General features: G+C 50.0%; 8 protein-coding genes across 8 annotated transcripts; 2 read left to right on the forward strand and 6 right to left on the reverse strand.

Annotated features, from left to right (window-relative positions):
• Positions 1-352: 352 nt before the first annotated feature.
• On the reverse strand, positions 353-1,896 carry CTAM01_16079 (UMTA; the record flags this gene model as incomplete). Its single annotated transcript, XM_060532072.1, has 7 exons — positions 353-404; positions 473-1,111; positions 1,166-1,206; positions 1,264-1,330; positions 1,420-1,554; positions 1,636-1,688; positions 1,816-1,896. The coding sequence occupies 7 exons, from the start codon at positions 1,894-1,896 to the stop codon at positions 353-355; spliced, it is 1,068 nt and encodes a 355-aa protein (XP_060373344.1).
• A 2,656-nt stretch (positions 1,897-4,552) lies between these two features.
• CTAM01_16080 (bacterial extracellular solute-binding protein, family 3) lies at positions 4,553-5,419 on the forward strand (the record flags this gene model as incomplete). Its single annotated transcript, XM_060532073.1, has 1 exon — positions 4,553-5,419. The coding sequence occupies one exon, from the start codon at positions 4,553-4,555 to the stop codon at positions 5,417-5,419; it is 867 nt and encodes a 288-aa protein (XP_060373345.1).
• A 132-nt stretch (positions 5,420-5,551) lies between these two features.
• Positions 5,552-6,751, reverse strand: CTAM01_16081 (FAD dependent oxidoreductase; the record flags this gene model as incomplete). Its single annotated transcript, XM_060532074.1, has 4 exons — positions 5,552-5,624; positions 5,682-6,218; positions 6,282-6,439; positions 6,536-6,751. The coding sequence occupies 4 exons, from the start codon at positions 6,749-6,751 to the stop codon at positions 5,552-5,554; spliced, it is 984 nt and encodes a 327-aa protein (XP_060373346.1).
• Positions 6,752-7,338: 587 nt separating this feature from the next.
• On the reverse strand, positions 7,339-7,619 carry CTAM01_16082 (uncharacterized protein; the record flags this gene model as incomplete). The annotated part of the gene is made up of 2 exons (XM_060532075.1): positions 7,339-7,461; positions 7,515-7,619. The coding sequence occupies 2 exons, from the start codon at positions 7,617-7,619 to the stop codon at positions 7,339-7,341; spliced, it is 228 nt and encodes a 75-aa protein (XP_060373347.1).
• A 1,067-nt stretch (positions 7,620-8,686) lies between these two features.
• On the reverse strand, positions 8,687-9,717 carry CTAM01_16083 (GDSL-like Lipase/Acylhydrolase; the record flags this gene model as incomplete). Its single annotated transcript, XM_060532076.1, has 2 exons — positions 8,687-9,417; positions 9,510-9,717. 2 exons carry the CDS (start codon positions 9,715-9,717, stop codon positions 8,687-8,689), a joined length of 939 nt encoding a protein of 312 aa, XP_060373348.1.
• A 223-nt stretch (positions 9,718-9,940) lies between these two features.
• On the forward strand, positions 9,941-10,409 carry CTAM01_16084 (uncharacterized protein; the record flags this gene model as incomplete). Its single annotated transcript, XM_060532077.1, has 2 exons — positions 9,941-9,968; positions 10,048-10,409. 2 exons carry the CDS (start codon positions 9,941-9,943, stop codon positions 10,407-10,409), a joined length of 390 nt encoding a protein of 129 aa, XP_060373349.1.
• A 509-nt stretch (positions 10,410-10,918) lies between these two features.
• Positions 10,919-11,110, reverse strand: CTAM01_16085 (uncharacterized protein; the record flags this gene model as incomplete). The annotated part of the gene is made up of 1 exon (XM_060532078.1): positions 10,919-11,110. One exon carries the CDS (start codon positions 11,108-11,110, stop codon positions 10,919-10,921), a length of 192 nt encoding a protein of 63 aa, XP_060373350.1.
• Positions 11,111-11,611: 501 nt separating this feature from the next.
• Positions 11,612-12,244, reverse strand: CTAM01_16086 (uncharacterized protein; the record flags this gene model as incomplete). The annotated part of the gene is made up of 1 exon (XM_060532079.1): positions 11,612-12,244. The coding sequence occupies one exon, from the start codon at positions 12,242-12,244 to the stop codon at positions 11,612-11,614; it is 633 nt and encodes a 210-aa protein (XP_060373351.1).
• Positions 12,245-13,403: the final 1,159 nt, after the last annotated feature.

Here is a 13,403-nt window from a genome sequence, read left to right on the forward strand (position 1 = left end):
CATGTTGGGCCTTGGGCACAGAGACGTAATGAAATAACCGCAAGGGCCCCGATTCATGAGCTTACCACCTGAGTCGGCTGTAGGGCATGCACCTTTCATATCTCATTACAACACTGATACGGGGAAAATGTGTTCTATTATTCGAAATCCTTCTCTCTCTATACATCCTGTGCGCTGTGATGCGTTCTGCTTCTACCGCCCCACGTTGGCCAAAGCCTGACCCGTCATTATCACAAATGACCCCTCCATCACTCTTCATCATGACGTCAACATAACCAAGAGCTGGAGATTTCCACCTGTAATTGGGATTGATTGTTGACCACTGGTCCTTTATCTTCACTGACCTTTAGGTTTAGGCCTGAGCTTCCTCCTGCTTCTCGGGCTTGCGTGCGTAAACAACGTGGCTGAAACCCACGGTCAGTCTGTTCCGGGTCATAGAAGATTGAACATTGGTTTCGTGGCAATGACTCACAGGTGGAAATACGCTTGGAGCTTTGGATCTCTGAGGGCTTTACGCATCTCTGCAACGAAGACGATGATCTCGGCATACTCCCACCCCATGATCTCCTTGAGCAAGAATAAGGCAAATCCCTCAAGTGATTGATCATTGTACAGCAAATTGCACTCGCCAACCTCCTTCATCTTTGGATCCTTAGGCCAAGCACCAATAGGGATGGAATATCTCTTCTCAACGATGTCGACATAGCCGACTGCTTCAAGAGCTCTGGCAATGCCGCGGTTGTGGGTCTGGGTCAGCGTCTTACCGAGCTTGTCAGCTGCCTCAAAAAAGACTGGCGCCCACCGACTGAAGACATGGTCTTTAGGGATATCGTCACCGTAAAGCTGCGATCGAGTCGTGATATCGAATTCCTTGACTTCGACATAGCCTCCAGGAACCAGATGATCGAAAGCTTGTTTGTACAATGCCGGCCAATCCGCGATACTGGCTTCAAGGTGGCGGATATGAATGAAGTCGAAGTCCTCGGACCACGTCCACGACTGCTCGATGTCGTCAACTTGGAATTTACAGTTCGGAGGAACCCAGCCAGGCTGAATGGGAGAAATGTCGACACCAGTGACTTGAGCAGACGGAAATTCGTCGGCGAAATCGCTAGATTCTGGGTGTCAGAACAACACGTTTCGAGATCTGAATTCAGAGACTCACATAGCCCAGATACCAGTTCCAGTTCCGAGATCGAGGACTTTCTATGGGGCATTTTAGAAACTAGAGGTTATTCATCTGACCAAAGTGAGCTTGCTTACTTGCGGGCTGTCGCCAATAGGCGCCAAGAACAGTTTGTCATCGAAGAAAACGATTTCCCAATAGTGACTTGTAGTAGACATATTAACGTCAGCTGCGATGATCTTACAACTTTTATCTGCACTGAGGAGGCAGTTGGCAGGCAACTTCGTGCTTACGCAATGTCCAGCGCTTCGTTCTGCTTCTCGTCATTGGGACCCCAGTAGTCTGTCTTTTGGGAAAAGGTTCTCCCATGTATGCGACGGTACTCAGTGATGCTTTCGCTCAAAGAAGCCGTAGAGGTAGTGCGGATACTGCAAGTATTGAACCCCGTATGTCAGTATTCAGTACTATCGGATGTGTGATTATGAGGGTTAAGTCGAAGTAGAAATCACCTCTCTGTATCTGCCTGTGAGCTTTCCTCCCCATCGGCATCAATACCTTCATCCTGCACTCCATGTCAGTACGCTGGTCCTTCTTCGAACGCTCATGCATGAGTGTGTTCTCTTCTAGATCTTTCATAGTCTTCGATCATCGACATGATCGTAAGTAGCAAGCGGCACAAGGTAGCTCACATGGTTATCAGCGTCTACAGTCGCCGCAATCTCATTTGCAGGAGTGGCGGCTGCCGCGGCCGCGACGTTCGGAGCCTGCATTTCGCTTGAGTTCTGTCAATTGTGCGTGCAGGGTGGATGTGCAATATTGTGAATAAAACAGTGATGATGGAATATGGATGATGTTAAAGAGCAAGAGAGAGGTAAAGGCCGCGTGGAGCACGGAATTGCCCCTCACTTCAAGTGAGCAGTTTGGGTGCTCCATCCATTCTCCCTTCAAGTTGATCCACTGCATGGTCTCGGCGAGCGCCTCCGTCTCCGCGAGCGAATGAGAATCATTGTTGCGGTCACACGAAATGCAGGATTTAAGCGGTTTTCGGAAGGTAAACGCTGGTTTCCACGTTCAGAGATGAACCAACAGAGGATCAGTCCCAGCAAGTGCATGAGGTGACAGGGGTTAGGCTCTGTTGGTTCCAACCGAGGCAGAACGCTTGTAGCTTTAGTCAGACGAGTCTCAAAAACCAGATATACAATACAGGATTTCTTTTTCAAGCTTTTACGGTTGTTTAGAGAAGATTCGCTGATATCGATAAAAAGTTCTAAGCAATATCGACTTAGTTACAGACTTGCAGGGCTCTAGAACATCGTACTGGTGAGTTCAAATATTTTCGCGCGGTCACGAGAACTGCACTCCGCCAACATATTCACTCGATTACTAAGATTAATGGGTTCATACAAGAATGTGAGGATAACTAATGTCATTCTCTTATTCTACTAGTAGAGTCTTGCAAGCTTAGGCTTGACACCGAAACATCGTTCAACAAGCGAGTAAAGTATATCGTCCTAAGAACCAAAAAGCTTCAACTGCTTGGCCGTTGAGCTCGTCATTTTCAATTGCTCGCAGTTCGTTCAAGGTCGATTTGCAAATAAAAGGTCATGAAGTCCATAAATCTGCCACTTGACACCTAATACTCCTCACCCGATGAGCTCATAGCAATATCCTAGCCCTAAATCGAGCTGTTATGATAAGTAGACGCCCAGAGAAACAAGAACTTCATGTGAATCTGAGAGAAAGCAAACTATATGCTATAGTCATCTACCGTGTCTTAACGTGGCAATTGTCCGCACATAGACGGAACATGTACACCCATTGGATTCTTGGTGCTGACGGAAGCGTCATCTTTTCGCTTTGTTCCTTCAGCTTCCAGTTCTCCAATCCGCTATCAGCGACTGCGAACAGCCCAGGGACTGGCGTCACATTCCAGTCGTTTGCCTTTTGCAAACCGAGTTCAGCCTATTGATCATGCCAACATCCCGACAGAAACCTCGCTTTCCAGGTAGTTAGGAGCTCTTGCTGCATTGACTCCTGCGTCGAGTTCCCGTCAAGCCTCTGAAAGAAGTCTTTGGTTTCGCCATCTTCTTTGGAGCCAAAGATACTGTTGAAGTTCGCGTACTCCTCTATCCGTTTACGATTTCCCACAGAAACTAAGACTGTAGTTCCGGATTAGTCTCCGCAAACAGGGTCAAATGAGTCCGTGCAGCCTTACCGATGCGCTCCTCGCCGTTGGACCCCCAGAGTCCGGATTATGTTGCAGCATCCATGTCAGCGTGAACGGCAACTATCTTCTGACAAACTAAGAAAGTTCGGATGCTCCAGAGAGTACGAAAATTCTCATGATTGCTCAAAGGTGGGAAGAGTGTATGTAGAATTTCGCCTGTGACGCACACCGTTTGAGCGTAGTCCGCGACGGGAGACAGGTATTTGAAGGGTCCCATGGGAGGACGAGCTGACCAATAGTGACCACAACTCGAATCCCAATCAAGAAATATTACATTCCTGCCCGTGGAACAATCAAACCACAAGTCAACTAGTTCTCTGTTTGTGGCAGTCTTTGTCTGCCATTTCCCATCTCGCCGGACTGGAAACCCCGCAGCTTGTCTCGATTCACGACGGACGGCCGCGATGACTGGAGGAGCAGAGTTGAGCTTCAACGTCATCTGGTGTGTGCACTTCTCGGTTCGGCCATTTTTTGACATCGATCCATTGTAAATATACCCTCCCTTATGAGGTTTATTTATCTCGACAATGCGGACGCGAGGTAGACATTCATCCCAAATGGCTCGGCGAAGCTCTACAGGGAGCTGAGGGAAGAGATGGAACTCTTGAGGCTGAAGTGTTGCCATTCTTCACTTTGTCTGAACAGTGTTTTGGGGTTGTAGGGAACAAGAATCCACGGAATTCATCTGAATTTGTCGGGTTTGCTGTCAAGAGGCGGTGGCATTTTGGGAATCTACTTGTAACATCAAGGCAACCCGACAACGTGGGAAGCCCTGGTTGACAGGTGGATCCGCCACATGCCGACGTGTTGATGCATTCAAGACTATCCTAGGCCCACGATGCCGGCCCCGCCTGGCAGCAAGAACAACGTTCTCTGCAATGAGTCTAAAAGGCCGGGCAGAATATTACACAAATCTTTACCTTACTCAAACATGATCAAATTGCGCAAGCTGCTCGACTAGCTAGGTCTTGGCGTGAGTTGACAGGTCCAATTGACCAATAGCAAATTACTCGCTATCGCTATCGCAATTTACACTCAAAGCCGATGATAAGAGTCTATTCCGATTTCCGAAATGAGCTTGCGGGGCCCCGGGATCGGCCCTGGACGATGACAATAAAAGTTGTGGCTATTCGCTGTTGCGTCTCATGTTCAGTCACGCCCGGCATTGAATCTTTCAGCCCGTCAAGGCCTCAGTCGCAATGGTGAACGTTTGGGCATCAGCGCTTCTCGGCGCTTCCACGTTGAGCGCCTACGTTCAAGCACAACTCGGCGAAACAACACCACTTCTGTCATATGCCAATGTCACGTCTCTCCTCGACACCATCCTTGCTCGCGGGTACATAAATGTCGGCACAACTGGGGACTACAAGCCTTTCACGTACCTCGTCACGAACCAAACGACCCTGCCAAACACTACAGCAATCAACACAACCTACATCGGCGCCGACATCGATGCCGCACAGTCCCTGTCCAACGCCCTTGGCCTGCCTAAGCCTCCCCGCCTCGTCGCGACGAAATGGGCAAACATTACGAGCGACTTGTCCGCCGGTAAATTCGACATTGCCATGGGTGGCGTCAGCCTGACCCTTGCAAGAGCTAGAACTGCCTTTTTCTCCACGGCGATCCAGAGAGTCGGCAAAACAGCCTGCATTCGTTGCGCCGATGCAGCCAAGTACACCGACCTCGCATCGCTCGATCAGGCCGGCGTCAAGGTTGACGTCAACCCTGGCGGAACCAATGAGGCGTTTGACAGGGCGAATCTCAAGTCTGCAACAATTGTCATGGTGGAGGATAACAACGCGGTGTACCAGGCTGTGCTAGACGGCACTGCTGATGCCATGATTTCTGACCTGATTGAAGTTGAGTTGCAGGTCAAGCTGCATGAGGGCGAGCTTTGTATTGCCAACTCTGACGCACCATTCAACTTCGAGGAGCTTGGATATGCGGTTTCGAGGGATATTGTATGGAAGCAGTTCGTCGACGCTTGGGTCCATGTGCAGCTTGGAAGCGGTTCTTGGAACGGTACACTCGAGAAATGGTTGAACTACAAGTGGCCCAGCGTTTAAATGCCCTGGGCTTCATGCTGGAAATGGCAGTTATTAGTACCTAATGCCATGAATGATAATAAAATCCTGTTGTATGAATTGGAGATTTTGTTGACGCCATATTCGTAACGATTGAGAATATGTCATCTTGAACTAAAGCTTCGACAAGGGTGTCTGACTTGTCAGTTGCAATTTTGCAAGCTTCACCGCATGTGCTGCCATTCCCCTACGTTCACGTTAGCAAAGCGACGTCATCACACACTGTATCTTCGTGTCAACTCACCAAGATGCCTGATATCCCGCCCCAGATGCTCCGTAATTATGTACGACCAGCCCCTCATCTCTCTTCTCAACCTCGATTCTTGGTCCGCCTTTACGATTCGGTCTCAGCCCGACGCCGTGCTTGATGATCTTCAAGTCTCCGGGCTTGCCCAGCTCTGGGGCCAACGCGCAACAACGCTGGAGGATAGTCTTTGTCAACTCGGGATCGACCTCCTTGTCCCAATTTCCGTCTTGACGACATCCGCCTAGAACAATGCCGCCTGCTAGAGGCCTCTGGAAGATGTAGGTGGTGTCGTTGTCTACTCTTCGAGGTGAACGGAAGTACATCCTCTTGAGGGGCTCAATCGGCTGCTCGACCAAGATGGTTTGCCCTCGAGTCGGATACATGGACTTGTCTTCCACTCCACCAAGGAAGTAGGATCCTAAGCCTGTACAGTTGAAGACCGTGGTGACATCTGAAGAGATGCGAGCCTCATTGATGTGACCAATCTTTTGACGGACCAGAATGACTTTGCTCTGTCTGCATTGCTCAAGAAGCCTATTATACCTAGTCAGGCTATCTGCGTATCACAAGATATGAGTGAAAGAATGTGTAACTTACCATTGCAAGTAGATTTGAGTGTTGATCACAAAGGTATTAGGTACATCAAGTCCAAACACGGCTTTGTCGGGCAATTCGTCCGTACGAAGTGGCACAGTGCCCCCAACCAAGTCATCGTACCACAGCTTGCCAGTTTCCACACTAAGAATGCCTGCATCCTCGATCTTTTGGTCGAAGATCATTCGCAGCGGCGAACTTTTAATTCCCGCTTCTGGTGCGCTCTTTGCAATTTTCCTAAATCGCTCAAATGCGACACGGTCGAAAGATTCGAGAAGACCATTATCGTTGGCCGAGGAGCACCAATTACCTCCGGCCCACGGCGAGCAGTAGTCGATGTTGTAGTCGCCGGGGAAGTACTCTGCTAGGATCGTGATCTTCACGGATGGAAATTCGGCTCTGATGGTCAGTGCGGTAGTGAGACCGATGACGCCGGCACCGAGGACAACGAAGTGTTGCGCGGGAGTCGTCATATCGTCGTGTCTCGGATGCTGTGAGGTTGACGGGTGCTTGGTAAGGGTGATGTGAGGTTGACACCGCCGGGCCTGTTCGAGATCCAGTTGGCAGTGGTGTGTTGGGGTAGCTCCGGTCCGGGCCGGCGGTGTTTACGGCTGATTGATGATAAATGTCCGAAGTCGGCCTGAGCCATGGCGCAACGGGGCTGGGCCGATTGTGGAATATGTCTTGGCCACCCCAGTAGTCAGCTTGGCTACAGTATCAGCGTCAAAGTGCAACAGTCCATCCTTGGGGAACTCCAACAATAAACCGAGGCAAGTGATATATTGCACATCCAGGAAAGTTCATTTCTCAGGCTCAACTTCCTAAGATCGGTTGCGTCGTACGCATAGAGTAGATCACATGGCTAATGTTGGACATATCCTTGGAACATCAGGACAGGCTGCTCCATCAAGATGCAAGGGTTCGAACTTGTATCACTGAGCACTTGATTCTTGAATCAGTTTTCATTCTCCAAGACCCTAAGTACAATTTAATTATTTGCAAACGCCGCGCGCAGAAGTCCTGCCGTTAGGACTATGTCATCATCAATAAACAGTTGCGATCACATCTTTTTTCCAGCCTTGTCCTCTCCTAATGGATGATTCTGCTGCATCCCCACGAGGCTCACTCCTTTCTTCTGTTGCGAAGCCATGGATGGCATTGTGTTCTGGTCTCCACTGTGTCTCTAAAGATCATTCAGCCAAAGGGCATTGCTGCCAATCCGAACTGGAGGCCTACTCTCTCTTCCTCTACCTCTGCGTCGTGTATGAAGTCATGGCCGGCTTCAACGGCGTCGTCCGACAGACCGTGTTCCTTTAGCCCGTGATCTTGTCTGTTCGACATCTCGCATTGGTTTATATTGAATGGATGATTTCTCTTGATCACAAGTTGAGTTGAATTGCGATTCTTTCAATCAGAAGGCTTAGGCATTATCTGCTTCACAAAACACGCGGGTTTCCCCTCGTTTTATAATCTTCAGCGGAGTCAAGATGGCCGAACGTCATGAAGTTGTCTAAGTGAGGGGTCTACGGTTCCTCCTGCGAAGCATGTACACCACCATCAGCCAGGGCACGGTGAGAAACCCCGCATTCATCACGATAATTCATCCACTCTTAGTCAAGCCCGCAAGGATGACAGACCATCAGAACTTCCATCTACAGACGTGCAGTCGCGGGGTCAAGCTTTCCATGATGACGGTCTATGCCTGGCTGGACTGGTCCACCAGCCAATCGTAAAGACACGCACCTAAGATTGGTTGAAGCTAAAGGCAGTCGCGGAGATGAGGAAGGGTGAGAAAGCAACTGGACGATCGGGTCTATCGGTAGTGATCTCGAGAGCGATTAATCCTACCTCAGGTATGGAGCTTGACTATTTTACTTCCCATTGAGCGCGGTGTATGATATATCCTGGCTTACATCAGTCTCTACGCGGGTTGGGTGCATAAAAATCCGGCAGGATCTATGCGACAGACTTCAAGGTTATGACCACGATGAAGGCGCCGGTGCGAAAATAGTGAGATGAACCAAATCGACAACTTTTCTTTGTTTGGTGACTCTGTTTGATTCAATCATGAGCCTGGTAGTTACTGCACCCATGTAAAAAGATGCACGATACTGCATAGCGCCAAAAGAGCTCATTCTCGAATGCTTCGCTTCGCACTTGCTTTACTTGGAATTCTTGTGACACAAGTACGTCGTTGGCTGAATCTAAGGGTACCTCACCTAAATGTCATATATTATGTACTTTCGAGTCCATTGGCCTCGAGTCCCACAGCTCCGTTTAGTAAAACAATCTGAGCCAGGGACTGGAAATTTTCCTTTATGCTGTAGTCTCACAGGATTTGAACTTGCCTTTATTATATAGCTTGGTTTAACTAAATCGCTTATTCATGACTATCATATTACTTTAATTCATTGACACATTATACTGACGGTTAAAATTAACTGCATCATTAGAACCATTACCCAGCTCTGGGAAGACAAGCCCATAGCGCCGCTGGTTGACACACTCTTGCTCGCGCGCGCGGCCTCATCCTTCGATCGATCAGGGTCATCGCCTATCGGCTGAGTGACCCAGTCCTTGGGAATCTGCGCAATAAAGTCGTACCAGTAGTCACCCATCATACGGTAACCCTCATCCGTCGGATGAATGCAATCGTCTCTCAGAATGCCGTTCCCCAAAGCCGCAAAGTCCACAGCCAGGACGTGGTGGCTGGCGTTTCTGCGCTGCTCGACAATGCCCGGGATGAGTTTCTGGTACGCGACCGTTGCGGCTTCCTGTTCGGCGCTGCATGTGTCGACGATTTGGGCGACGAGGATGGTGGCGTCGGGGCATGCGGTGATCATCTGGTCGATGAGGGAGCCCAGTCGCTCGGCGGCGGCCGCCGGGTCGTTGCCTTCGGTGGAGACTGCCGGGTTTGGGTTCATGTCGTTGGTGCCGGCGTGGAGGAGAATTATGTTGGGTCTTTGTACCAGGGATGGGCCTACGTTGTCGGCGATGTACTTGATCGTTTTCCCAGACCAAGCAGCCTGCAACTTGTCAGAATTGGGAATGTGGAAATAGGACCTATTCTGTTGACGAACATAGTATCCATCGCTCATATTTCCACCGTAGACTGTACCGGCGAAAACAACTTCGTTGGCTGTGATGGTTGTCAGATATGAGGCCTTCCCAGTTCGCCTGGTTGTGGTGGAGTTCATGATTGAGCTTCTCATGCGCGGTGAGTTAACATACCAGAGAGGTCCTCATCAAGTTTGAGCCTGTAGCCATTTCCATCGCTGCTCAGATATCCCACAGTGATAGAATCACCCACAGGAAGTATCCTCAGCTTGACACCATCTTTGATAACCTGTCCCGCTGGTGTTGCCTTGTACTCAAGGGAGTCGGCAGCGAGCGTCAGCGGGGTAATTAGGGCGATGATGCTGGCGATTGAAAACCTCATCTTGAGGGCCGAGGGCTGGGTAAACGAGACGACACCATCGCGAAAGCCCTCTCAAGAGATTAGGCAGTAGTGTGCGGGTATCAGCCACTTCAAATAGTCCGACGTAGACCAAGGCAATTCTCAATCGTCAGCAACCAACCCGTAGACCGATGAGGGCGATGAACGCATCCCTCGGGCACAGCTAGCCGCGATCCACCACATCCAACCCAAATTTAAAGGGTCAATGCCAGGCACCATCTTCGCTAAGCACTGTAAGCAACGGGCTGGGCTACTTGGTGCCGTTGCATTGAGGGCGAAGTGACCGAAGGGCCCCGTTTCTCGACTCCACAGGGAATGGGACCATGCCGTATGGTCCGGCGGTTTTCTCCTCGGTCGAGGAAGGGCATTCTCCTCTTTGGCACCCTGCGCTGCACACCACCGGCCATGTTCGCGAGTCACGAGTGAAGTCTCAACGGAACCAACGTGATCAAAGAGCGTTGAAGCCGTTGGAGGGGTTTTCGAAATGGCCCGTCAATCTCACCCTGCAGGGCCTTTGCTACGGTATCAATGGCTGCAACTGGCCGCGTGGTGGGCTGCCGGCAGTTCGCCAAGGTGGTCTAGCTCGGCTCTCTAAGGTGCCTAGGTGGCACGGGAGGCGCTGCAAAACCTCGTCATCTGGCTTCCGGTGCGAGACGACGGCGTGGCCGGGTTAGCCGGGCGCAAAGAATGGGGGGAATGTTCAAAGACGACGGAGCCTCGGACACGAGAAAGTGGAGGAAACATCGAATGGGAATGGAATCCCTTCTAGTCTTACTTGCCTGCCTGCTGCCCCCAGTAAGGCTTTTGCAAAAGTTTGCCCGCTTACCAGGCCCCTTTTGCCTTTGTGCATGAGTTCTTCGGGCCGCTCCCTTGCGCCAGCACGAACGCCATTTCTGTGCGTTCAACTTGTCAGATGGCAGCGCATGAACCCCTTGACATGAGATGCCAATGCGGCGGAGGATTTTGCTACAGGATGGTCCCAGTTCTTTGAGCCACCCCAGTGCCCCTTTTTCTTTATCGATGAATTTTCCACACCAACGAAATTTTTCTTTTCTATTTTCCGACACGGGAAACACCACCAATAGGTACAACCATGCGTCTAGAATACGCAGCTGAGGGAGACGTGGATTCCAAGTAGCAACCGAATTTTAGTGTGCTAGAGGCTCCGCGTGATGGAAATATCTTAGGCATGCTGCGTTGGAACCGCCCTTGACAGCACTGTTAGACGGAGACCGATGACTTCATAACTGGACGCCGTTGCTCCAAGTTCCAACCAATTTGAAAGCTTAGCCATCCCATCGCTGCCGCTGATCCCCCATGACAAGTGGGTATAATCCACCGCCATGTGCTCTGACGTCGCTAAGACTCTCTCCATTACTACGTCGGCATTCTCGGCGCGTCCACTGTTTACAACGTCAGTTCGCTGTCACGTCAAGTCTGCCCCGCGCGCCATGCCCGTGATGGCTTCGGCTTTAGGTAGTGGGTTGAACTAAATGCACGTTTCTTTGTCGCTCTAGTCAGCCATCATTTCTCCTACAACATGCAACAAAAGCATGATGGTCGATATCAAGAGTAAGAGGGTCTGTGGCTATCAGCCTGTGCCACCAGGCTCTGCTAGTGCCGTCAATCCTGAGATCTAGTTGCCTTGGCTGGTGAAATTATCACAATAATTTCAACTTTATGAAGGACGCGAAGACGAGGCTTCGCGACATGTGGAGAATAAAGAGAATGTATACTAAACGAACGATCTATTACAACCAGAAACCAAACCACTTTTTCAGATTCTACTTCCTAAGAAAAAACGCTACTCCAGACTCAAAGAGCTGCCGAGCCTTGAGATATCGTGTCTCACCATGCGCATCCCTAACACATCCCACTAGTTGGAGTTATCGCTGATGTCGCCATCGTACCCCCCGTCTGTCTCTTCGTTGCATGTGTCAATGATGGCCTGCTCAGCCTCCTGGCACTGCGCCGACATCCCACACAGGATAGCAGCCACGCGGTACTCACAAAGCTCGTCATCACTGCACTCGCCAACCGCGCAGCAGGTCCAATCACTCGTAAAATACTTCTCCTTGGGGGGAGACTCTGTTGAGGACTCAGTGGAAGACTCAGCAGGAAAGGTCCGCGGGCGGGCGTTGAATTGAGGGAAGTTACCTGGACGGTCGCTGAGGGTATGGTTCTGGGCATGGCCTGCGTTACAACATTCCTTGCATTGGATGAGGAAGCCGGCGCGCTGCGAAACCTTACGCGAGACGGCGTGGGAAAGGCATAGCTGGAATGTGTTAGCGCTTGCCACATCGGGGCACTCATCTGGGTAGATCGTCATGAGAGGAAGACCAAGCAGAGTGCCATTTGTGCGGTACCCCATCTCCTTTGCCTTTTCACAGAGGTGATAAAGAGGCTCTGGCGTTGATGTGAGACGCAGGAGTGGAAGACGGATGTCGTTTTTCTCAGAGAGGCAATTCTTTGTGCAACACACAATCAAAATCTCGGTTTCTTGACACATTTTGTTGAAGGAGGAGTTTTGGTAGTGGGGTTGCTAGTGGATCGGGTTATGGCAATTATCCTGGAAGGATGACGAGCGTGCTTGCTGTGGATGTAGACAATGATATTTGGGAGACGCTGAGAACATGAAACTTGGACACGAGGAAGGCCGAAGTATTCGCTGGATATATACGCGTTGTGAAGCTGAGTTGGGTGCTTTGATTGAGTTTAGTACCACTGGAACGAGATGGTATAGTACAAAGCTGAACATCGAGACAAACAAACCTCAAGGCAACCAAAGCCGACATGATGCAGTCAAAGACTTGACAACAATGCAAGAGAACCTGCCTACCTTACAATGCTCAAGGTTCAATGTGCCCTGAAAAGACATTTACAACTCTTGTCATCGGGCCTTAGACCCGAATAAAGAGCAAGACTCAAGAGGAACACAACAAGCTTGTATTAGGCACTAGAGAAACAGCCAGGCTCAATCAAGATATACCTGCATTTCGGGATAAGGCTGCGCCATACCCGAGAAGCTGTTTGAGAATATCAAGTAAGGCTAAACCAGTTGTTCAAGTACCGTATTACAGCGTATACAGCCAGCCTTCCATGCCCTCATTCCTGCGGTGCCCTGCTTTTGCTGCTTTATTGCAGCGCCACAAGTAAACATCCATAATGATGATCATTGTAATGCTCACCATAGAGATCGCGAAAGTTGTCCAGATGCCGGTCTAGAATTTGAAATAGATGGTCAGAGAACAATGCATCAAAACAGATTCTGGCAATGCATCAACTTGCAGTGTAGTGAGGACTTTCTTTAGACATGAAAGCTGTGCTTGCGATAATGCCACCCAGGCCGCCTCCAATGAGACATGTTGCGCTTGAGACTGCGCGTTTTGAGTGTGAAGTAATGTTGTTTGCTTGGAAGGTAAGCACGCCAGGGACGCAAAACTGAAGAAACCCAATACCTATAAGTCAACATACCCACTTCCTGGCACCCCCCTGTTTCTGGCACCCACAAAAACGCGAAAATCCACCACAACCCAATGCCCACCCCCAACCTCCTTTTATCACAACATTTTCAATTCGCGTCCAAATGGGCTCATCTTTTGCACATGTCTTCTTCTATATATAATGCCTCAATATACCGAAGATCAGCTTCGTCAGGCTCTCGAGGA

This window comes from Colletotrichum tamarilloi, assembly GCF_030869305.1.
Source record: "Colletotrichum tamarilloi strain Tom-12 chromosome Unknown Scaffold_195.1, whole genome shotgun sequence".
NCBI lineage: Eukaryota > Fungi > Ascomycota > Sordariomycetes > Glomerellales > Glomerellaceae > Colletotrichum > Colletotrichum tamarilloi.